Source organism: Netta rufina (genome assembly GCF_964035555.1).
Source record: "Netta rufina genome assembly, chromosome: 13".
NCBI classification, from domain to species: Eukaryota; Metazoa; Chordata; class Aves; order Anseriformes; family Anatidae; genus Netta; species Netta rufina.
The window spans coordinates 12,956,690-12,976,692 of NC_140136.1; the positions used below are offsets into that span (position 1 = coordinate 12,956,690).

Genomic DNA, 20,003 nt, shown 5'->3' on the forward strand with positions numbered 1-20,003 from the left:
CCTTGTTTACAGGCAGCAGTCACTGCAGCAGAAGGGTTCCCCTCAATAGGCTCTGATGAGCCAGCTTGCCCACATTCCCTCCTAGCCAGTCAGCAGAAGGAAACTCCCTACCTCCACGTTGACATTTCGGATCTGCACGTTGATCAGCGAAAACTCCTGCTGCAGCGTTTGAGGCAGCCCCAGCTGGTCTGTCTTCTTCCCCACCAGGAGGTCATTCAGGAAGTCTTCTTTTAAGGCTGACAGGAGAGATGCAGAACAGACTGAGACAAGTTACAGGAGACCTTTGGCACGCGATGCCGGGAGGCAGCCAAGAGAGCAGGCTTTTCTCTGCTCCTTGAAGTATGAGTTTTACCTGGCAGAGACCTGTGAGCTGGAAGGTCTCGGCTGCTGTTTAGAGGCAGGCTTCAGAGACTTGCTCTTAAAAAACACCAAACCTGTCTGCACGCTGGTTTCCGAGGAAAGTTACAGAAGCCACCTGCATTTTGTACAGCCCTAAATGGTCTGGTCTCTACTCTTCTGAGATACCTTCTCCTCCCCACACAGTACTGCCAGGGTCACAAACAGCTGAAGTGGAGCCTCTTGGTCCAGCTGCCAAAGCAGTCTCCAGGAGGAGCTCTGGTCTTTGGGATTCACACCCCACCACTCGTGGCTTTCAGGGAATGTGTCCAAAGCAATCTGATGAATACGGCTTTGGGAAAGAGGCGAGGGTATTTCTGGCCCTAAGAGAGGTTTAATTCATTTGATGCAGCAGTGTGCTTTTAATGTTGCAAAGCACTCTAGTGAGTAATTCTTCAAGACTCATTTAAATGCTGGATCTAACCGTCCAGTTCCACTGTCAGTGTTTTTTCAGGAGGACAATAACCCCTCAAACACAGGACTGATTTAAAGAGCCAGGCAAGCACTGCAGGACATGAGAAATTAGGGTTAAAATAGCCAAGTGGACTGTGTTTCAGAAGAACTGGGCTCTGCCTGTTGTTGTGCCTGGCTCTTGCCTTGACCCTTGCGACATACCTCATTAGGACAGGGGCAGCTCCTGCTGGAGGGGGTTTCGTGTGGCAACCTTTCCTAAGAAGGCCAAATATATCTTTTGATGGTGGTTCCCAAGGCCACAAGGCAAGTCCCACTTACTCAGCTGTCATTCTCACCCTTGATGTTGCACAGACTACTCTTAGGGAGAAAAAAAAAAAAAAAAAAAAGACAAGAAATGCAGAAAGCTATCCTTTACCAGGTTTTGCCTGAAAGTCACTGACTTTGCTGCTGGGACAAATACATCTGGCTTTATTGCTGCCCGGTTGTTTGCTGAATTTGGATAGGTAGGACGCTTAGCTACTCATTCCTATTTGTGATTTTATTAGTGCTTAGATATACTTCACAATAGGGAGCTGGAAAAGGGATTAAAGGAAGATCAGTGGCTCTGAGGGAAGATAATTATTTCTAACTCAAGACGCCACATAGCTTACTGAAAAGCCACCTCTGAGGTTCCTAAAATGGGCACTGCCTTCTCTTTGTCTTCTATCCCCATTCCCTTCCAAATAGCTTCTAATCCCCAGAAACCCACATATTTGTCTAGATTCCTGAAGATCTTTTATAGGCAACAACCAGTGAGGACAGCTGTATACTGACGACACAGCTGGGGGGCTTTCTGATTTATCTGCAGAGCCCTGTTCTCTTCAAAGATCCCCCAAAGTGCTTTACTAATGTAACACGGAGACTCTGCTGCTGAAATCAACAGTCCACAATAGCTTTTAGGCTAGAAAGGACTGAAATACCTACCTAGGGACTTGCTTGCGCATTGATCCTGAAGTCATGCTATTTGCAGCAAAATCTGCCCTGCTACAGAAAGTCATTTTTATTCCCTTTGGCCGCAAAGGAAACCTTACTGGCCTGAACCAAAACCAGATTCACAAAGAAACCATGTAGGACATATGAATGTGATGTTGTCAAGGACAGTGAAAGACACTCTCCTTTGGAAAAAAGATGTCAGGCAGACAAAAACAAGAACCCTTCTCAATGCTCCCTGCTAGAAGCTGTGCTTCCCCATGCAGTACTGCTCGCGGTGAGCACAGGTAGCCAGGGTACTTGCCATCATATTATAAAACTCTCACGTAGGTAGAGGTGCTGGCTACTTTTCAAAACTTGTTCTGCTGCCACACAGGAGAGTTTACAGAGGAACTTCACTGGGCAGGAAACTTCCAGTTAGGAAGAGCTACCTCCCCAAAAGGACTCAGACCACCTCCTTTATTCAGAGGACAGTCATTAGACCATTTCCTCACCTTCTCTCAAATCTGTTGGCAAGCAAAAAGGAGAAACAAATTGCTTTTCTGTAAACTTGCCACATGGGGATCCGATGTAGCACTCTGCCACAATACAGAACAAGAGAACTGAATTTAAACCCAAGCTGACACAAAGCCATGGGAGAACCCAATTCTTATCCTCAATATTAGATGTAGAAAGCTCTTTAGAGGGCTTTTTCTCGTGCACATCATCACCTTGGGTCTCAGCTGATGCAACCCCTTCTGTTCTATTCTAACCTCTTCAAACACTACCACCCATGAATGTTTAACCTGGCCAGATCCTAAACCACACAAACCCTCCTTTACATTCCTGCCTTTGTTTGCCTTCTCTTCCATAAAACCAAATCAATACTTGCTGTTAAGCCCGTTCCCATTCACCTTTCTGGTGCTCACAGCCCTGCCCCTCCGCTCTGCCAGCCTTAAGCCACCTCTCCTCAACACGTGCAGAAAGACACAGCAGCTCTCTCCACACTACTTCGGTGGCTGGGAGAAGACATCTGCAACATGTCCATGTCCTCAGACCAGTTCACACAGCGACTCTAGCAGAAGGGTTTCGATACCAGGTAAGCAGTTTGTGTCAGAGCGCTTTCCCTTTTCTGTGGGGCTCATCTCTCAGCTTAAAACAAAACACATTCTCAAGAAGCTGACCCGACTTTCTGATTACCTTATTCTTGTCAGGAAGTCACAGCTAAGACCTAAGGACAATGCAATTAAATGCTAGCAGTGACAAGGAAGAGACCTGTTTTAGAGCTAGAATGACATCATTGTGTTAGAGGAGAAAAATTTGGAAGGACAAGCCTGAGAAACCCCTCGTGGCTTTCCGCCTCCCAAACTGGGAATCCATTGATCTTTGAAACAGGATCAGTTTTTGCTTTGCCTATGGTGTTACTTTCTTATGCCATGATGCATCCCAACGCAAATTGAGCTCGCGTTTAGAGTTCCACAACCCATCACTTGCCTCACCTTCCTCATCCCCGTGCCCAGAGTTATGCTGGGGCTCAGAGTCCTGGGGATGAAGGGTCTTGTCTGGCTCCGACAGAAGAGAAATCCCATCAACGAGGTCATCAACTCCATCCAGGATATCATTAGCACACAACTGAAAAGAACAAGCAGAGCCACATGCTGCACAATGGAAACCAAACCACGGAAAGAAACACCACTAAACCACTCATTTCTGGATTTCCAAGCTAGGTTTGTCCACTCAACAGCCATGGCTTTAAGACCTTGGCATTGTTACTGTCACAAGACGTGTTATTTTCCCCTTTCCAGCATCCTCCCCTTTGTCACCTCAGACAGCCTGGCCAAACCTCCTGCTCCCTTACAAAAGCCACTGAACTGACGTGGCCAGTCTAAGTAACAGAGATTTTACTTTAAACTACAGGTGAATGCCTTTAAGTCCTTAAATTAATGTGTGTGTGTCAAAAGTAATTTAATTTTTTAGATCAGATGTGACAGTAGCATGCTTCCTGCTTTTGATATTTACACTCCAGTAGGATTTGGAGGCCCAGGTAAATACCACAGGCTCCAGTGATCCAAGTCTTGTACCAAAAAGAGACCATGAAAACTTGTATTTTAAAGTTCAGCACAAGAAAAGAAGGGAAGATGAAGAGAAGAAACACAGAGAGAAGAAAGGATAAGGTTATGATATAGCAAGTTACAGCATTGGTCACCAGCAACATGTCATCGTGTGTGTAGTTTGATAAAGACTGAGAACAAGAGGGGAGCAGGGGCCAACGAGGGAAGAGACAAACAATTGATTCAAAGACAGGACAGAAATAAAATATATCAGGTAGGAGTAAAGGGTGACTTTTCACAGAAAAGGTTTGTTACAGACCTGCAGGACTCCTGCAGGATCTGTGCTGGGACACATGCTTCTCAACATATTCATTAAAGACCTAGAATAGGAGGTGAATAGCGACATGACCATGTTTGCTGATGCCACCAAGTTATGCAGGGTAACATAAGTGACTGCCAACAGCCACAGAAGGACCTTACAGGAAGAACTGCATTAAAATGGAAGATGAATTTCAGTTCAGATAAATATAAAGCAATGCATACAGGCAAAAAATGGCAAATTCAAGCTGAGGGAACAAAACAGAGGCCAGACTAAGCTGATGTTTTCATGGAATTATGCCCAGCAATTTAAAAACAAACTGAGTATTGAGAATTCTTTGCTAAGAACAAGTTCTGATTCCCATCCCAAAAAGGATATAGTAGAACTGAAAAAGGGTTGTGAAAGACAAAAGGATGATCAAAATTCTTGTACGGGGGATGACAGAAATCAAGACCTTTTGACTTGACAAAGGAGGCAGCTGAGGAGGGATATGATGGAGGTTTACAGAATCATCAGTAGCACAGACAAGATGGTGTAGGATTGGCTGCTCATTTCTTTAATACAAGAGCTAGTACGTTTCAAACAAAACTAGCAGGTAGCAAAGGTGCTGCTTTTCCACACAACATGCAGAAAAGCCATGGAACTCCTCATCATGGGATGTTTAGGATGACAGAAATGTACACAGGTCCAAGAAAAGACAGAACAAATCAAGGGAAGTGGAGTCCATCGAGCTCCATTAGATACAAAGATGGCCAGGCTTGGTAAGCCTCTTAAGCTGTAAACTACGGGAGCCTGGGAGAGCATGTGAGAAATGTCACTCCATACTTGCCTCGTTCTTATTGTCTTCCAAGACATCCCCAGCTGAAGATGAGCCAGAGGGAGCAACATGGGCCATCGTGGCCATGTGAACCTCTGGTCTGACGCAGCAGAGCTGTCCTAGTGATTGCATCAGCACTCTGCAACTGCTGCCAGGCAGCAGAACAACAGGACACACGCTGCCTGCACCAGGCTAAGAGGCAGTGGAAACACAAGAGGAAGCAGAGGGCACGATCCCTACATTTACCTGGTACCTCGAATGCCAAAAAAGAGCCTCGTCTGGCAGCCATGGAGGCAACACAGGTAGTAACTGATCTCCACCTTCCCCAAATGCCTCGTATGGTTACTGTTAGATGATAAAGTGCCTTGGCACACACAGAGGCCTCAGCACAGGTCTCCCTGGGGATGTTTCTGGCCACACCTGGGCTGGAGTTAAAGGGGGGAAGTAAAGTGGCAGCTGGCTGCTCTGCATCTGCAGCTCTAGGACACCAGAGGAGTGACTGGGAGTGCAAGGAAGGGGAGGTGAATACAGCCTGTAGGAAAACTGCCTCCAGTTTAAGAGTGCAAGTGTTTACGTACCCGCTGCAGCTGCGAGTCAATCCGCCACATCCGCAGGGTCTGATCGCGGGACCACGTAACCAGCTGGTAGTCTTTCGAACCTAAAAAGGACAGAAACTTATAGACCCAGCTGAAAGCAGGGCCCATCGCAGCACTGCTGTTAGTGTAAACAGACACAAGCAAGCCAGCAGGGAGGATAAGGCACTAAACAAAGGCAGAACTCACGAGTCCTATCCTGCCTTGAACTGACCCAGGCTCATCAGCCTTTATCCCTCCTGCACCAGTTACCACACCTCGAAACAGGGCATAATTTACAGACAGGATAGAATGAACGTGATACCAGTTTGCAAACTAGGAATGAACAGGATCAACTACGACGCTTATTTAACCAGAAGAAATAACATAGTAGAGAAATGGATTTATTTTTATGAGAACTGCAAAGTTGAAACAGGTGATGAACTAAAATATCTCGATGCAGATGTTTTTGCAGCATTTCTAAGCTACAGCAGCTGGTTCTATCCTTCCTCCCTTTCCTTCTGAAAGACGCAGATAATGCCAAGAGAAGTTCAAGTTGTAACAAAATACATCTAGCCACATACTATCTATCAGCAGATAAAGGTATCCAGACTTATTTATGTCCACGTTTAGGCCTTGTGATACAGTTTAGGTTTCCCTTGTCAAACAGCTGCCGTGTTTAAGAATTTGCTACTGCACAGCTGCTTCCTACGCCCCTCTACTGAGGCACGGGGGCTGTCTAAATTCAGCACAAAAGATTCTGTGGAAGGAGAGCCGAGCTATCTTGGTTGCCTGCACTGATGCAGCCTAGGAATGCTTGCGTGATTGATTAATGTTGCTTGAGATGAGGATGACTTCAAGCCTTGGATATGTATCTATGAACTCAGCTAAGAGCACAATTACAGTTCAGGTCTGCTCGACTGTTCACAGACAAGCTGTCTTAGGCTGCACCTTGTTGGTGCACAGGCTCCAAGGGCAGGAGATTACACCCCAGAGAACAAGCACAGGAGTCCCATTCACTCACAGTGCAGAGAAGAAACCAACTCCTGGCTCAACTTTGAGCCAGCATCCTTGCTGATCTGGACTCTCCCATCACGTGTGTGCTTTTACACAGCGCTGCAAAGCAGCACCAAAGCCAGGCGTGCTCGTTCTGTCGATGGCAGCTGAGGTTTCTGGAAACAAAGCTGTGCTCTGTGTCATTATCCAACCTCTAACACGGAATTTCCTATATTTAGCTGCCTACACTGGAAAATTTAGTCAGGATTTAACTCTGACAGCAGCCTCCCATCCCACGCTCTCCTTCCCCTGCCATTGCCAGCACACCACAGATAAGGCAGGTGCTGGGCGCGCCAGTTCTGGGGCTGGGATACGCTGGAGGCTGTGATCTGGGCAGCGATGTGAGGGGTTAACTGGGTGCCTGCAGCTCTGAGCAGGGGGAGGGTCCCTGCGCTGTACACCCACCTAATTGTTGGTACAACTTATTCTGAAAGATCCATTTAAACCAGACTCGCAGGGGAGAGGAAGCAATTAAGAGTCACCGCTGACCCACTCGGCATTCAGTGGGTTTGCTTCGTTAGCATGGAAACAACGGGGAAATACTTCTGTGGCCGCTGCCATAAAATCAGTACAAAACAGCTGTGACTTGAGGGAGATGGCAGGCAGGGCTGGAAGGCAAGTAGGAGCTGCTTCAGGGAAAGGCAGGAGCCAAAAGGTGATGGCATGAGCATCGCAGCCAGGAGTCTAGCCTCTGCACCCATGGAAAGCCAACGGGTAGCAGTGCAGGGGAGACACACCTGGTTCTGGACTCACCTTCTTTCTGTTTCCTCCACTGAAACTCCAGCACCACGTCATCGTGCCCCACGAAAGTATGCACAGGCGTGTTCAAGTCAAAGACATTCCAGAGCAGCAGACTGTTCTCTCGCCGGAGCTGGGGGACCATCACTGTCACCAGCCCGTTGCTGAAAGGCTTGAGAGAGAAACACCCTCCTGGTTAACCTCAGGGAGTTATGCCCCCATGCTGTCAGCGTGCCCTGTAATTCTTTCTTTTTGCCATTAACAAGAACAAATTGGCTTTAAAGGAACTCAGCACTAAACAGAAACAGGCCTAAATCGGGAGAGGTTGGAAGGCAAGAGGCTGTTGTGCAAAACCAGCATCTTACAAGGGAAAAGATATAATAAGCTCAGAGGTATTCACTGCAGCCCACTTAAGATTTGCCATTTCTTTCTGCTTCTCCCTGACTTCTCAGCTGTGAGGCCGCAGGGGTTTCACCACTGACTTTTCACATGGGATCCTTGCTGCAGCTTGCCAAGAACTGCAATAACTGCCTCCTAGGGACCGAGCCCTGGCAGCTGCTCAGGGCCACACTGTAACCCACTCCCACAGCCCCACTAGGGGATAGGGAAAGGGGACCAAAGCCTCAAGGCACAGCACTGACTTCAGGACACATCCAGATACAACTGGCTGCTTGCTCTATAAGGCAACAGCTCGTGGATCTGACGTGCTGTAAGAGCCCACTGTGGCACACTTACAGATCCTGGGAGCAGGGCAAGTGCTCAGAGAGGGCAGAAGGCTGCTGCACTGCTCTGTGCTGCAGGTGCCAGTGCTGGACTTGAATGGAGAAACAGGACAGCGATAGCAGCAGCTGATTTCTGAGCCTCCTTGCTCCCACCCACACCTGGGTTTTATCCCCAGGAGGATGATGCAAAAGACTGGGGATCTCACTCTGCCAGCAATTCTTTCTCCCAGGTGCCCCCACTGCAGATATTGCTTTTCTTGGCCCTTTAAGCACCACGAGGGATTTTAAAATCAACCTAACATCCAGAAGAAGCGTTGAGAAGCCCTTCAGCAGCTCTTTATTTAATGTGCCTTCATGCATTCGCTCTCACAGCACAAGTGGGGCTGGTGGGTGTTTCTCACTCACCGTGTATCTTGCCTTCCAGACGGGAACCTGGCAGGGAAGGATATTGAGGTATTTTCGAGGCTGACGGTAATCCCAGAACTTCAAAAAAAAAACAACAGAAAGACCAGGAAAGGCACAAGTCAGCTGGCCATACTTTTAAGCTGCAGTTTTCCATGTGGCTCGCAGATAGAACAGTGAGAAACATGCCAGGGTGCCCACAGCATCATTAGTAACCCCATCCATTAACAGCAGAGATGGCCCCAAAGGATGAATATCAAGCTATCAGCATCTGGCAGCAGCTCTTAGACAACGAGCGACTTGAGGTCATGCTCACAGTGATCAGAGCTGGAGTAATTAGAGCAGGGAGACAGGCAGCCTGCTTGGGCTTTCGGAGCTATAAGGTACCCTGCAGGCTCCTAGCCAATGTGCCAGCCCAGGCTGGAGGCAGGCCCACCCTGCTGTTACTGCTCATTTCGTAATGAAGAACCTAACCTTTGGCTTTGCTAGAATACACATCAATTGCATTCACCTCGGAGCTTAGCTAAACGTGAAGGGATTGCATTTGGCTGACGTACCAAGCACACTATTCCTCCCCTACCCCCCAAGTGAAAAGCTCTGCGTAGCAATGCTTGCAGGCTTGCTGATAACCCAACCTGACATGAATTTGGGAACCCCAGGGGCTGGAGCACATCTCACACCAAGCTGCTGTGATCAGCTTGAGGCTGGCAACACCGCATTTTGGGTGGAAGGCTCTTCTGGCGAGCGACAGGCAGAGGCAGATTTTTCAGCTTCAGTACTGCCCAAATCACCGCAGCCAAGTTAACCATGGCAAGCATACGTGCACCCATCCTGCAGTGACTTCTGTGTCTATTCCACAAGTGTGCCCCTGGCTCAACGCACATAGGCTGCCAGAAACCCAAAAATAAGGACTCAGATCCTGCCAGGAGGATGCACTTCCCAAAGCAGCAGCAGGGATGTGCTGCACCACCCCGACACCTCCCAGGCAGGAGCCCCAGGAGCAGCACTTACCCGCACGGAGTTGTCCTGGCTGGACGTGGCCAGCGTGTACTCATTGTCAGGATGCCAATCCAGGCCGTGGATCTTCGAGAGATGAGCTGCTAAGTATTCCACTGCAGTGCTGGGTTTCTGGAAGGAGACATTTTCATTCTCAGCACGGGACTTCTGGAATTTGGTCTAGTTCTTTGGTATAAAAAGAGACACTTTAACAAGGGCAAGAGGTAGAACACCCTCCTCCCAGGGAAAGGCATTAGCTCAGCAAAAGTAGGTGAAGGAAAAGTGCTGTGAAAGGTGTGGCAAACTCCACAGCGACCGAGTGCAACCCAGCACCACACTTTTATGCTCAGTAAAGCAGTTAAGTACTCTGAGATCAACAGTAAAGTGTAAAATGGGCATAATTTCTGGGGAAGGAGGTTATCTACACACTCTTTTCAGTCTCCTGAGCTCCCAAGTGTCTCTGGTTTCCCTCTAAGTTTTCTCTAAATCAGCCCACAAAAGAGACTGGGGAAAAAGCAGTATTTTTTTTCTTGGTATTTATCTGTGAATAGAGGGACACCTGCATCAGCGCGGTGGGAATATGCACGGGTGGCTCAAGAGAGCCTCAACTCACCCTTTTGTCCCATATTCGGACATCCCCATCGTGGCTTGTGGCTAAACAGTTGGCATTCTTCTTGTTCCATTTGACCTGGGAAGCTCCAGCTGCAGCACAAACAGGGCAGGTCAAAACAGGCAATTAACAAGTGGCACAGCACGCTCCTCACCTCTCCTTGGGGATGCTCTTAGCACAAGAAAGTCCTTCAGAGGAAAGATACCCCAGAAGCCAGCATGAAGGCTGGCTGAAAGTGAGTAAATCTTGATTCCTCAGCTTAATGTTTGTGCTCTGAAGACCTCAAAGCATGTGTGCTGTCATGCCACAGGATGCACTGGATTAAAATATACACGTCCAGATGGAACAAACTTCTTCCATACAAGAATTGCAGGTTCATCAACCCCCTCCCAAATCCCTTCTGTTTTCATTCAAGCTGCTTCCCAGTGCCCACAGACAGATTCATTTGTTTCCTCAACACTCTCCATGCTCTCTGATGCAACACAGGACAACAGTGTCCTCCATCTATCATTAACAGAGGTGTGGGAGAGGACTGTGGTGCAGGTGGACCACGAGGCTGGCCAGCTGGAGGTGAGCACACCAAGTGGCCACCTCAGAAACTGGCAAAATACACCAAAAGTCAAAGACATCAGTGGCAGATTCACCCTCCCAGTCTGGCAAACAGCTAGCCTGGGGGAAAAGAGCTGCAAACAGGCTGTGTTGATTGAGCTGATCCACTCACTGAGGGGTACACAAACGTCTGGACTAGCACTAAAGAGAACCAGGCTTGGAGGAAGGAGGGTGTATGGGGAGCTGGCTATTGGGCTGGCTCGGCTGACCTGTGGAACCTCACCCCAGGCACCAGAACAGAATGCTGCGTCTCCAATTCTGCAAGGTTTTTGCTGCTTCTCTCCAATTCTGTACGTTTTTTGCTGCTTCTCTCCAATTCTGCAAGGTTTTTGCTGCTTCTCTCCAATTCTGCAAGGTTTTTGTTGCACTGTGGTCGAGAGGCTTACCAGCTGGGAGGCAAGGAGAGGCTGCAGATGTGCAGCCTACAGAGCTGAACCGAGCAGCAGAACACGAGATGCGTGTTACGAGGACTGCTGCAGTGCTGGGATCAGTACCTCAGGAAAAGGACACGTTTTCCTCGTCATCTGCACTTCACCCTCCTCCAGCACCAACCGGTCGGGACTGACAGGCGCTGGCAGGCGGTGAGGTGATACAGGCAGCACTGCCAACAGCCATGACAAGCGCCTTTCCAGAGCAGGTGCAGCCCACAGAAAGGGTTTTCGTGTCATCGCTGCAGCTCCCAGCACGCTGAAGGTGCTCCAGGGATGCACAATGCAGCCTGGTACAGCTCCCGGCCCCTCAAGGGGGGCGGGCTGGGCTGTCGGCAGTCACCACCTCTGCCTGGAGCGCAGTTGGGGTTCTCAGCTGATTCAGCCAAGCACAACAGGACACGGAGACATCGCAGAGAAGCAGCACGCAGGGGACAAGCAGCGTGGCAGGGTGGTTAAGTAGGGTGGAAGCTGTTCACATCCAGAAGGCAAAAGTGCCTGCTGGCTGGCAGGTGAAGGAACACAGAAGCTCCTTTTGTTACCATTCACCCTCTCCTAAAAATCAGCAGCACCAGGGAACCCTTCCTCTTCATCCTTACACCCCTTCAGCATTCTGCTCCTCCAAAAGGAGCTGTGAACCAAAGCCTCTCAGGCTGCTGCATGGGACAAAAACACGCGGTGGCACTTCTGTACTCCACCACGTTCAGCCTCAGAGCACGAAGGAAGAAAGGAACAACAGCAGGGGTGCACAACGCTGAATTTATATATTAAACATGACAACATCACACACACACAGCATTCTTACCGACTGCAGAGAGCGAGACCGTGGGCTTCCTGGTGTCTCTGAAACACAAGGTGGTGAATGTGAGCACCCAGGGCACAGCCCAGCAGGCCCAGCCTCCCCAGGGAGCTCCTCGCTGCGCCAGGACTAATTTGATTGCTGCCTCTTGGGAGTTAATGTGCCTCCTGCTTACTTAAATTGTAAATCTAAAACTCAAATACGCCACATTAAATGGAATAATCAAGAAGTAATGAGCTGGAGGACAGCAGCCATTATCAGCACAGAATGCAGCAACAAATTTAGGACCTAGGATGGAGCAGGAGGGGACGTGAGGGAAGAGAAACACGTGCACTGGGTGGCATGTTGCTACCAGGCAGGCAGAGGAAACACTGGGCTCACTGAAGTTGTTAAGGAAGCAACAAAACCACCCTTCCCAGGAGAACTGAAGTGAACAAACAGAGCTGTGGAAAAAAAAAATCAACAAAAGCCACGGATGTGTTTGTCGAGCCATTGCAGACCCTGATTCAAGGCAGATGGAGCAGTGACTTCAGAGCAAAGGCTTCATGTCCAGGATGCAACAACGTTAACAGGATGTAAACCCAGCTACACAGACTCTACAGACCAATTTCTGTGGTGATACAGGCCAGTGTGGCACCATGACAGCTCACAGCAGCCAGGACATGAATCAAGGCAGTAATTCAATCCTTGACATTGCTCCTCGGGAAGTCACCTGCCCTTTCGGGGAAAAAATGCCAGTGGAGACAAGGAATAGTGTCTTCAGCTTTTCAGGTTAGCTGAAAAGCCAAGTATTTTCTGGAATGAACTGCATCTCTCCTACCAAGAATTTCTGTCTAATCAGAAAGTTGTTTTGTAGGAAAAAATAAGTGGGGAACTTCCAGCTCCTCTTACTGCACGATTACTTCCCCAGAGCTTCATTAGAGGCTTCACCAGGATGTTCTCTTGCTGGAGGCCAGCAGCCCTCAGGACTCACTGCCCTTGGACACTCAGACCTTGCTAGTCAGTACATGCAGGATGCAGACGTGTCAGAGACTAAGCAAGCATTTTGGGACGTTTTTGATACACACAGGCACAAAATGGTGGAAGGGCACAGCAGAGTTAAAGCAGGGCTCCTGACACAACCTTCAGAGACTTTTTTTTTTTTGCTTGGCACTAAGATAGTATCACAGGAAAACACAACCAGCAGTTATTGTCTCTCTGTCTTTTAATTACACATTAATAATATATTGCCGCTCTCCAGCACCGTTTAACCAAGGATCTAAGTGCTTTGTAGGAGCTAAACAAGCCTCAGGGTACCCTGGTGCAGTGGGGTTATATAATTATCCTTCTATTATAACTGAGCAAGGGAGGCAGAGAGGAACAAAGTGACTTGCCAGGGGTCATAAAGAGTTGCTGTGCAGCCAGCATGAGGACCCATGAGCCCCAGTGCCAGCTCCCTGCTTCCCAGGTATAAAATGTGGAGCTTTAATACTGGCGGGTTTGGACGGATCTGCTACTGTGAAATTACTCATGATAGAAAGCACCAGGAATCCGGGGAAGTCATGAATTGGAAAAGGTTCCTGAACAGCACTGCCAGTCTTCACAGAACTGAGGGAGAGTCAGCTACAGTCACTGAATTTAGAGGAAAATGACTGCAGGATCATGAAATGGTGCTCACTCACTCAGCTAAAGGGGAAAAGAAATCTTGAGGAACACCCTTGGGTTCCAGGAAGAGCTTCCAAGGAAAGCTCTGAAGTAGCTAGGGAGAGAAGGCAGTCGGTATTTTTTCCCCACTCAGGAGTATGACTGTGACTAAACCATACCTGCTTCCCTTCACTGACTCTGAGCTGGCTTGGAAGGAGGGGACCAGAAGCCACCTTCGAGGTCATGGGAAGGGGACGGAGCCCTTTGTAAGCAAAGCTGAAAAGCAGCACCCTTCAGTGCATGCTTTGCCCTGCAAGCTGCTAATTATAGAAACGAGCCCAGTGATTTCCCTGCAGTTCAGAGGCAGACTGCTTCTTACTTGATGTCCCAGATGTAGATGTACGTGTCAACGGAACTGGTGACCAGCAGGTCTGGCTCAAACACCGCCCAGTCCAAGTCACTGCAAATGCAAAGTCAGAGTGGGAAAGCAGAGACAAGCAGTTAGCATCAACAATTAAGTAAACAACAAGATCTTAATCATTTTTCTAAGTAAATTCCAAGAAGCAATGACATACTTCTAGGTAAATTCCAGTGAAACATCCCCCTAGCCCTGAGCTTTTTAGCTGCCACATGCGCTTGTTCTTTCCCCCACAGGAACAGGCACACTGCGAGCTCCCTGTTACCACACATTTTTGGCATCAACCCTTCGTTCTGGAATGCCTTCCTGTTGGGCTCACCAGGTGCACCTGGGACACAGAGAGCCTCCAGGCAGCCCAAACAATTTCAATTTCCTGCGATTACTTTTCATAGTCAGGAGCTGGAGTAAAAGCACCGTTTCACCTGCATTTCCAGCCCAGCACCAAAGCACACCCCTGGAACTACAGGCAGAGATCTTCCATGCGCCACTAACCCACCGTGAACTCCATCTGTGGGATTACCTGCTTTAATTCAGCTCTGTCACACAGAAACATGGCTGAGATTCAATTTAATAAACATGCTGCTGCTATCTGTTTCCCTGCTGATGGTCCTGTTTATTACAAGGACAGCAGCCTAAGGCAATGACACTAAAGCCATCAAGGGCTATGTGAATATTCTGGGGGAGCCACTTCACATCTGACATCTTCTCCAGATGGGAAGGCAAGGCAGAAGGGCAGAGAGCGAGTAAAAACAGGCTCAGAGTAGAACCTGAGCAGGGTCAGGACCGAAACATTCTTTTCAATGTAACAACTCTTTGTTTTCCACCCAGCAGTTCACAGCACGGCTTGTTCCTCACCTGATCACGCGTGTGTGTCCTTGCAAGGATGTGCAAACTTCCCCGTTACCTTCCTTCCACTTATACAGGTCAACTCGCTGGTTGCTCTGAAATTAAAAGGCAGAAAGAAGACAATGGCAGGCAAACAAGGCCGGGCAGGAAGCCACGTGCCAGGACCAGGCTCCTTTCCCTTTGAATAACCTGTTGCCAATCAGTCCCATTGTGGAGAGCAAAGGCCGTGCCCAGAGGAGGAGAACAAAGATGAACCTACAGGCTGCAAGGACTCAAAAGCCTACGCTTTAATCACATCCACTTAAAATTGGAGATAAACAAGAACGGGAGAAAAATCACATTGCAAAACGTTTCCATGAAATGATGTTCTCAGAACTTGTATTTCCTAACAAGCAGCTGTGACTGCAGGCAGCCAAATTCTCTCCGCAGGAATACCCTGCCAGTCTGCTCGTGTTCACAACCAGTTCTCAGCGAGGGAGGTGATGGATCACCACTGGTCCTCCTCAACATCCCCTCAATTCCCTCCTGAGATAATCAGGGCCGCTGCAAAATGAGACCAGCACAGTCTGACGGCTTCAGGGTCACCTCCTCAAGGGTACTTCCATTGTTGCCAGCCCAGAAAAAAAAAAGAGCTCGAAGTGCTTATCACTAACCGTAAACCACAGGAGCAAACCAGATGAATCAATGACAATGTTATTTAGGGCTTCTTCACTCATTCCAGGAATAAATCCTCCCCCAAACCCAGCCACACACACACAGTTATTTGAAACTAGCTGTTGTACTTCAAGTTCATGTTCTGCCTCAACCAAAATTTACTTCTTGCTCCTGAAAGATTAGAGCAGGCCTGGGCTGAATTGCCTTTTGGGGTGCATAAATAGCACCAAGCGCTGTGGGTCTTGAGCCCTGGCTGGAAATTCATGTTGGTTTGGCAAAAATCAAAATAATAGCTCTTCAAAATTTGATCTTCTTTAGCCCCTCATTTTCAAGCGTACATGCAGACGAGGATAAAGATAATAGAGACCAGACAAATTTTACAGTCTGTGGCCTTTTTTTCCTACCCAAAGCTGCTTCATAAGAATTTGAACTTGCAAACGGATAAAACACTCCAGCCTTCCCTGAAATGGAAGGCCTCCTCCCAGCTCAGCAATAATATATGGCATTTCTCTAACAGCTCACAGCAGGGCTGCACAAGAGCTTGGGGCAAGGAAAACTCCTTGCATGTTTCTCACTGACAGAAAGACTTAAGAGAGGAGAGTGGAATTACCCAACAGGATTTGTCCAGGACTCCAGAGGCGATGCTACAAGATAAGAACCACCAGAAGTGTCTCAGGCTTTTAGTGGGGCATCTCACGTGGAAAGCACTGCCTGTGGCACCAGGTGTGGCAGAACGACCTCCTCCCACCAGAAGCACTTCTTATAAAAGCACTTTTTATAAAAAAAGTGCTTTTTATAAAAGCACTTTTTATAAAAAAAGTGCTTCTGATGATAAGAAAGAGCACAAACTTCCAACGATTTCATCACCCTCTTCAAGCATTTGTGACCACACAACAAGAGTAACGAGGATCTAGCACGGAAAACAATGGCATTTCTAAACAACAGCTTAGGACTCCCCAGAAATGCGCTCGAGCCAGAGGGCTGCCACGGCTGAGCCCAGCAAGAGGACGTGTTTCAGCTCTTCTGGAAGGAAGCCAAAACAAGGAGAAGCCCTTATCCAAGCACAAGGACAGGCTCCCCCTCTGTCTGCACCGTTTCCAGTCAATTGCACTGCAAAGCAGGTAAAGCTTTTTGCGAGCAGGATGGAAGCCTCTGAACGGGGATGCAGAGGGGTAAGGACCCTCGGGACTGTCTACAAGACCTGCGTGGTGCACATCAGCTGGCTCCGTGGGACGACTTCATCAGAGGACTCGTGAAGGATCAAAAGCCAGCCTGAGTCCAAACGGAGCCAGCTGCATCTTTACAGCACTGAATCCGAGCTAATTTAGCCTTCCTGATCTAACTTCACCCCCCCTAGGCACGGCCCTGCACAAGCACATCCAGACCTGACCGGGAAGGCAGACCCGAGCACACAGCACGAGTCCCTTTCCACTTCCAAACAGGACCGGCTGAATTCCAGTCCCAGGGCAGGGCCATGCTGCATCAGCACCGGGACGCCAGCTAACTGGGAGACGGCTGCTAGGGAGGTGTTCCTGACCCAAATTGGGAAACCTGCCTGATCCCATCTTGGGGATCCCTCGCCTGATGTGCATCAGCAACTATGTCTTAGCATCTTCATTTACAACCAGGAGCAGCCAGGTTTGATGCCACCTACGACTAGCTGAACGGAAGGATGGCTGCTGAAGGCTTCTACAAGCAGGCAGGAACTTTTAAGACATCATTCATGCACCAGAGCTGGCAGGAGAAAGACTGGGGGTCAGGGAATGTCAGAGAGCAAACTGGGAAAGGCTGTAACTGGCACCACTGGTCCCCTTTTCAGGCCACCTTCAGTGTCAGTAGTAGCCAGCCCTGGAGGCAAAAGGAACAACAAATCCCCAGGAATCATCTTCAGCTCAGTGTTTCCTCAAAACAATAGATGAAACCTGCCCACCCCACCTATTTCAGGATGCAACAGCAAAGGTGTCTGCGAAGAAAATAAAGGTTTGTGCCCAACTAGTGCCAGTAGCTACCAACCACAGCTGGCAGGAGCTCAGCACGCTGGGTGAACGAGCTACAGGGCACAACAGACTGAGTAAAGAGCCACAGGCTGTGCTCAAGCCTCAGATGGCCACGAGACCTGCCCTTTTTAAACACTGTTTGCACTACTGCTTCTTCAGACCAGCTGATTTACTTCTCCACACACAAAATAAGAACTCCTTGCTGACCTGGTGCCTGCCCACCTGCCAGCCCAGGTGGTTACAGCGGTGAGCCAGCATTGACTTGTGCTATTTACGGGCTGCCTGGTGCACCACATCCCACCAGGAAGGCAGGCAGGCAAAAACGAAACAGCACAGAGCAAGAAATTCAATACATGTGCAGATCTCATAACAGAACGGAGGGCAGAAACAGAACATCCCCTTCCCTGCCAGCAAAGGACCGGCTGGACGCCTGATTTACCTGGCAAGGTGCTTTACGAAAGACAAGGAAGCAAAACTGGGCTCAACAATAACTGAGAGCCGCCAAGCCCAGCGCCTCACCTCGCTGGCAGCAAATCAGAATTTGCTTCACCTTGCTACGGGGCTTGCAGAGGCACGCCCGTGCCGGCCCCACACAGCCCTCCCGGTGCAGTTTCACCCACGAAAGCCTGGGGAAGAGCACGAGCTGCAGCTTTTAAAGGAGTGAGCTTACCGAAGCCGCGAAGTAGTAGGAGCAGCTGTCGTGGGGGTTCCACTGCACCGCCCCGATGTCCCACTTGCTCTGCCGGGAGATCTTGCGGTGACCCTCGTTCGGGGCATCCAGGTTGACTATGTAGAGGAACCGGCGGCTGCAAGGCAGAGATACAACAAGGCTGCATCACACGCTCCTTATCTGCAAAGCACAAGCTCCCAGGGAACTTACAGCCTGGTCACCAGAACACCAAGGGAAGCTTTTAACGAGCTTTGCGAAAAGACCTCCCTGAGAACGCTAGGTTTGACCACCTAATTCCAAAAGGAGCATATTTAATAAAAAATAAAAATCAAGACATGGAAATTAGAATCTGCAAACGCAGTGGGCAGCTCAGACCACAGAAAGCCGCAGATAACTAGGGCGCAGAGGGAAGCACTGGGAAACGGTGCCCTGGCAGAGGTGGCTGGGGGTTTTCACACCACACAGCTTGGGGGATTGGGTCTGCAGAGGGTACAAGCACAGCCGGGCAGAGCCAGCTCAGCTGCAGCAGCTCGTTGACATGGGTGGACACAACCCTGCACTGGCCTGGCTGCATTACTGACCTGAGCTAACCCTATTTGCAGCAGCGAGACGTTTTGTATGATGCTGCAGCTGAGCTCATCCACCCTGCTGGACCCGGCCCGCTCCCCGCAGAGCGAGGTGAGGCATCGCTCCCTCCAGCCTGATTCACCTTCGGAGCGAGATAAACCACCCAGAAATAATTGTAAGGCAGCTGAACCCTAATGGAAGACCAGCCCCAAAATACAGGGAGCCATACATAATTAACCACGTCAGCACCACGTATGTCAGCTGCACAGCAAGCTCACAGCTGCTCTCAGCGCCGTGAGTTTTCCCAAGAGAAAGAGCACAGGGAGCACCTTGGCTGCCTTTCCACACCAAAGCCCTCGGGGCTACCAGCTCTGAAGGTGCTGGAGCCTCTGAGGCTCTTACCCAGCTTTAATAAGAAAGGAGGCGAATGCTGCTGGAGAAGCCTGAAGAGCAGCTGGAGCTGGTGCTGAGCAGCAGGCTGCCCTCAGCTTGCTTCTGGCCCAAATAAACCTGGAGCCATGCAGGTGTAAGAACAGGCAGAGTCAGACCCAAACCCAAGAGCTGGCTGCCTCTGCGCAGGGCTCTGCATGGAAGCAAGAAGGCCTCCGAGCTGTGCCCAGCCACCCTTTTCCTCCCAGACCAACCAAAGGAACTGGAAAGGAGCATCCAAATCGGTGTGGTAACCAACACAGGACGGTGGCAGCTGGGCAGGCTCCTGCTGAGCACCCAGTACGGTGCCTCGGTGTCCCCGTTACGGCCCCCTGGAAGTCCCACAGCTGGTTTATCAGAGGTACAGAGACAGACAAGGCAAGGACCGGCACGCACAGGGACACATCGCCGTCAGATCGGCCCTGCTAACACCTTGTGGCAATGGTAAAGGGAGATGGGAGAGCATGGGGTAGAAAACAAGCCCTGAGAAACCACTCTCGGTGAGGATCATCCCTGCTGAGCCAACCAAGGCACAGGTCAGACAGCTTGGCTCCTCTGACCCAGCACACCACGGGGATCTCTGGGGCAAATTTCATCTCGAGCATATGACTTAATCCATATTTTCACAGAAAACACATCAGGGCAGTCACAGCAGTGCTTTATTTTGCTGTTGGTGCCGGCTTCAAACTCCGCATCCCATGGGAAACGAGCCCCAGATCCTCTTCACGAAGCCCCGACCAGAACTCAGCTGCACCTCTCCAAAATATTTCATCAGCCCTTGAGCTGAGGGCAGCTGGAGGCTGCTGCTGGGGCTCGGGGCAGGGCCTGGCACACATTTCTAGCGGGACTGTCACACTCACCCTGAGAGGACCGCGTGCTGTCCCAGGCAGTCCACTGACATAGCAGTTGCCTGTTAAAGAGA

At 49.5% G+C, this 20,003-nt stretch overlaps 1 protein-coding gene across 2 annotated transcripts in view; it reads right to left on the bottom strand.

The window, feature by feature from the left end:
• WDR59 (WD repeat domain 59) overlaps nucleotides 1–20,003 on the bottom strand; it is a 46,876-nt gene that overhangs the window by 23,331 nt on the left and 3,542 nt on the right. For both annotated transcript variants that reach the window (XM_084294929.1, XM_084294930.1), the window contains exons 2-13: nucleotides 19,942–19,991; nucleotides 18,086–18,221; nucleotides 14,774–14,859; nucleotides 13,880–13,960; nucleotides 11,884–11,921; nucleotides 10,045–10,133; nucleotides 9,447–9,563; nucleotides 8,439–8,516; nucleotides 7,327–7,483; nucleotides 5,524–5,603; nucleotides 3,258–3,390; nucleotides 112–236 (exon numbers count right to left, since the gene is read on the bottom strand). In XM_084294929.1, the coding sequence (XP_084151055.1) occupies nucleotides 112–236; nucleotides 3,258–3,390; nucleotides 5,524–5,603; nucleotides 7,327–7,483; nucleotides 8,439–8,516; nucleotides 9,447–9,563; nucleotides 10,045–10,133; nucleotides 11,884–11,921; nucleotides 13,880–13,960; nucleotides 14,774–14,859; nucleotides 18,086–18,221; nucleotides 19,942–19,991 (1,170 nt within the window). The remainder of the gene's footprint in view (nucleotides 1–111; nucleotides 237–3,257; nucleotides 3,391–5,523; nucleotides 5,604–7,326; nucleotides 7,484–8,438; nucleotides 8,517–9,446; nucleotides 9,564–10,044; nucleotides 10,134–11,883; nucleotides 11,922–13,879; nucleotides 13,961–14,773; nucleotides 14,860–18,085; nucleotides 18,222–19,941; nucleotides 19,992–20,003) is intronic.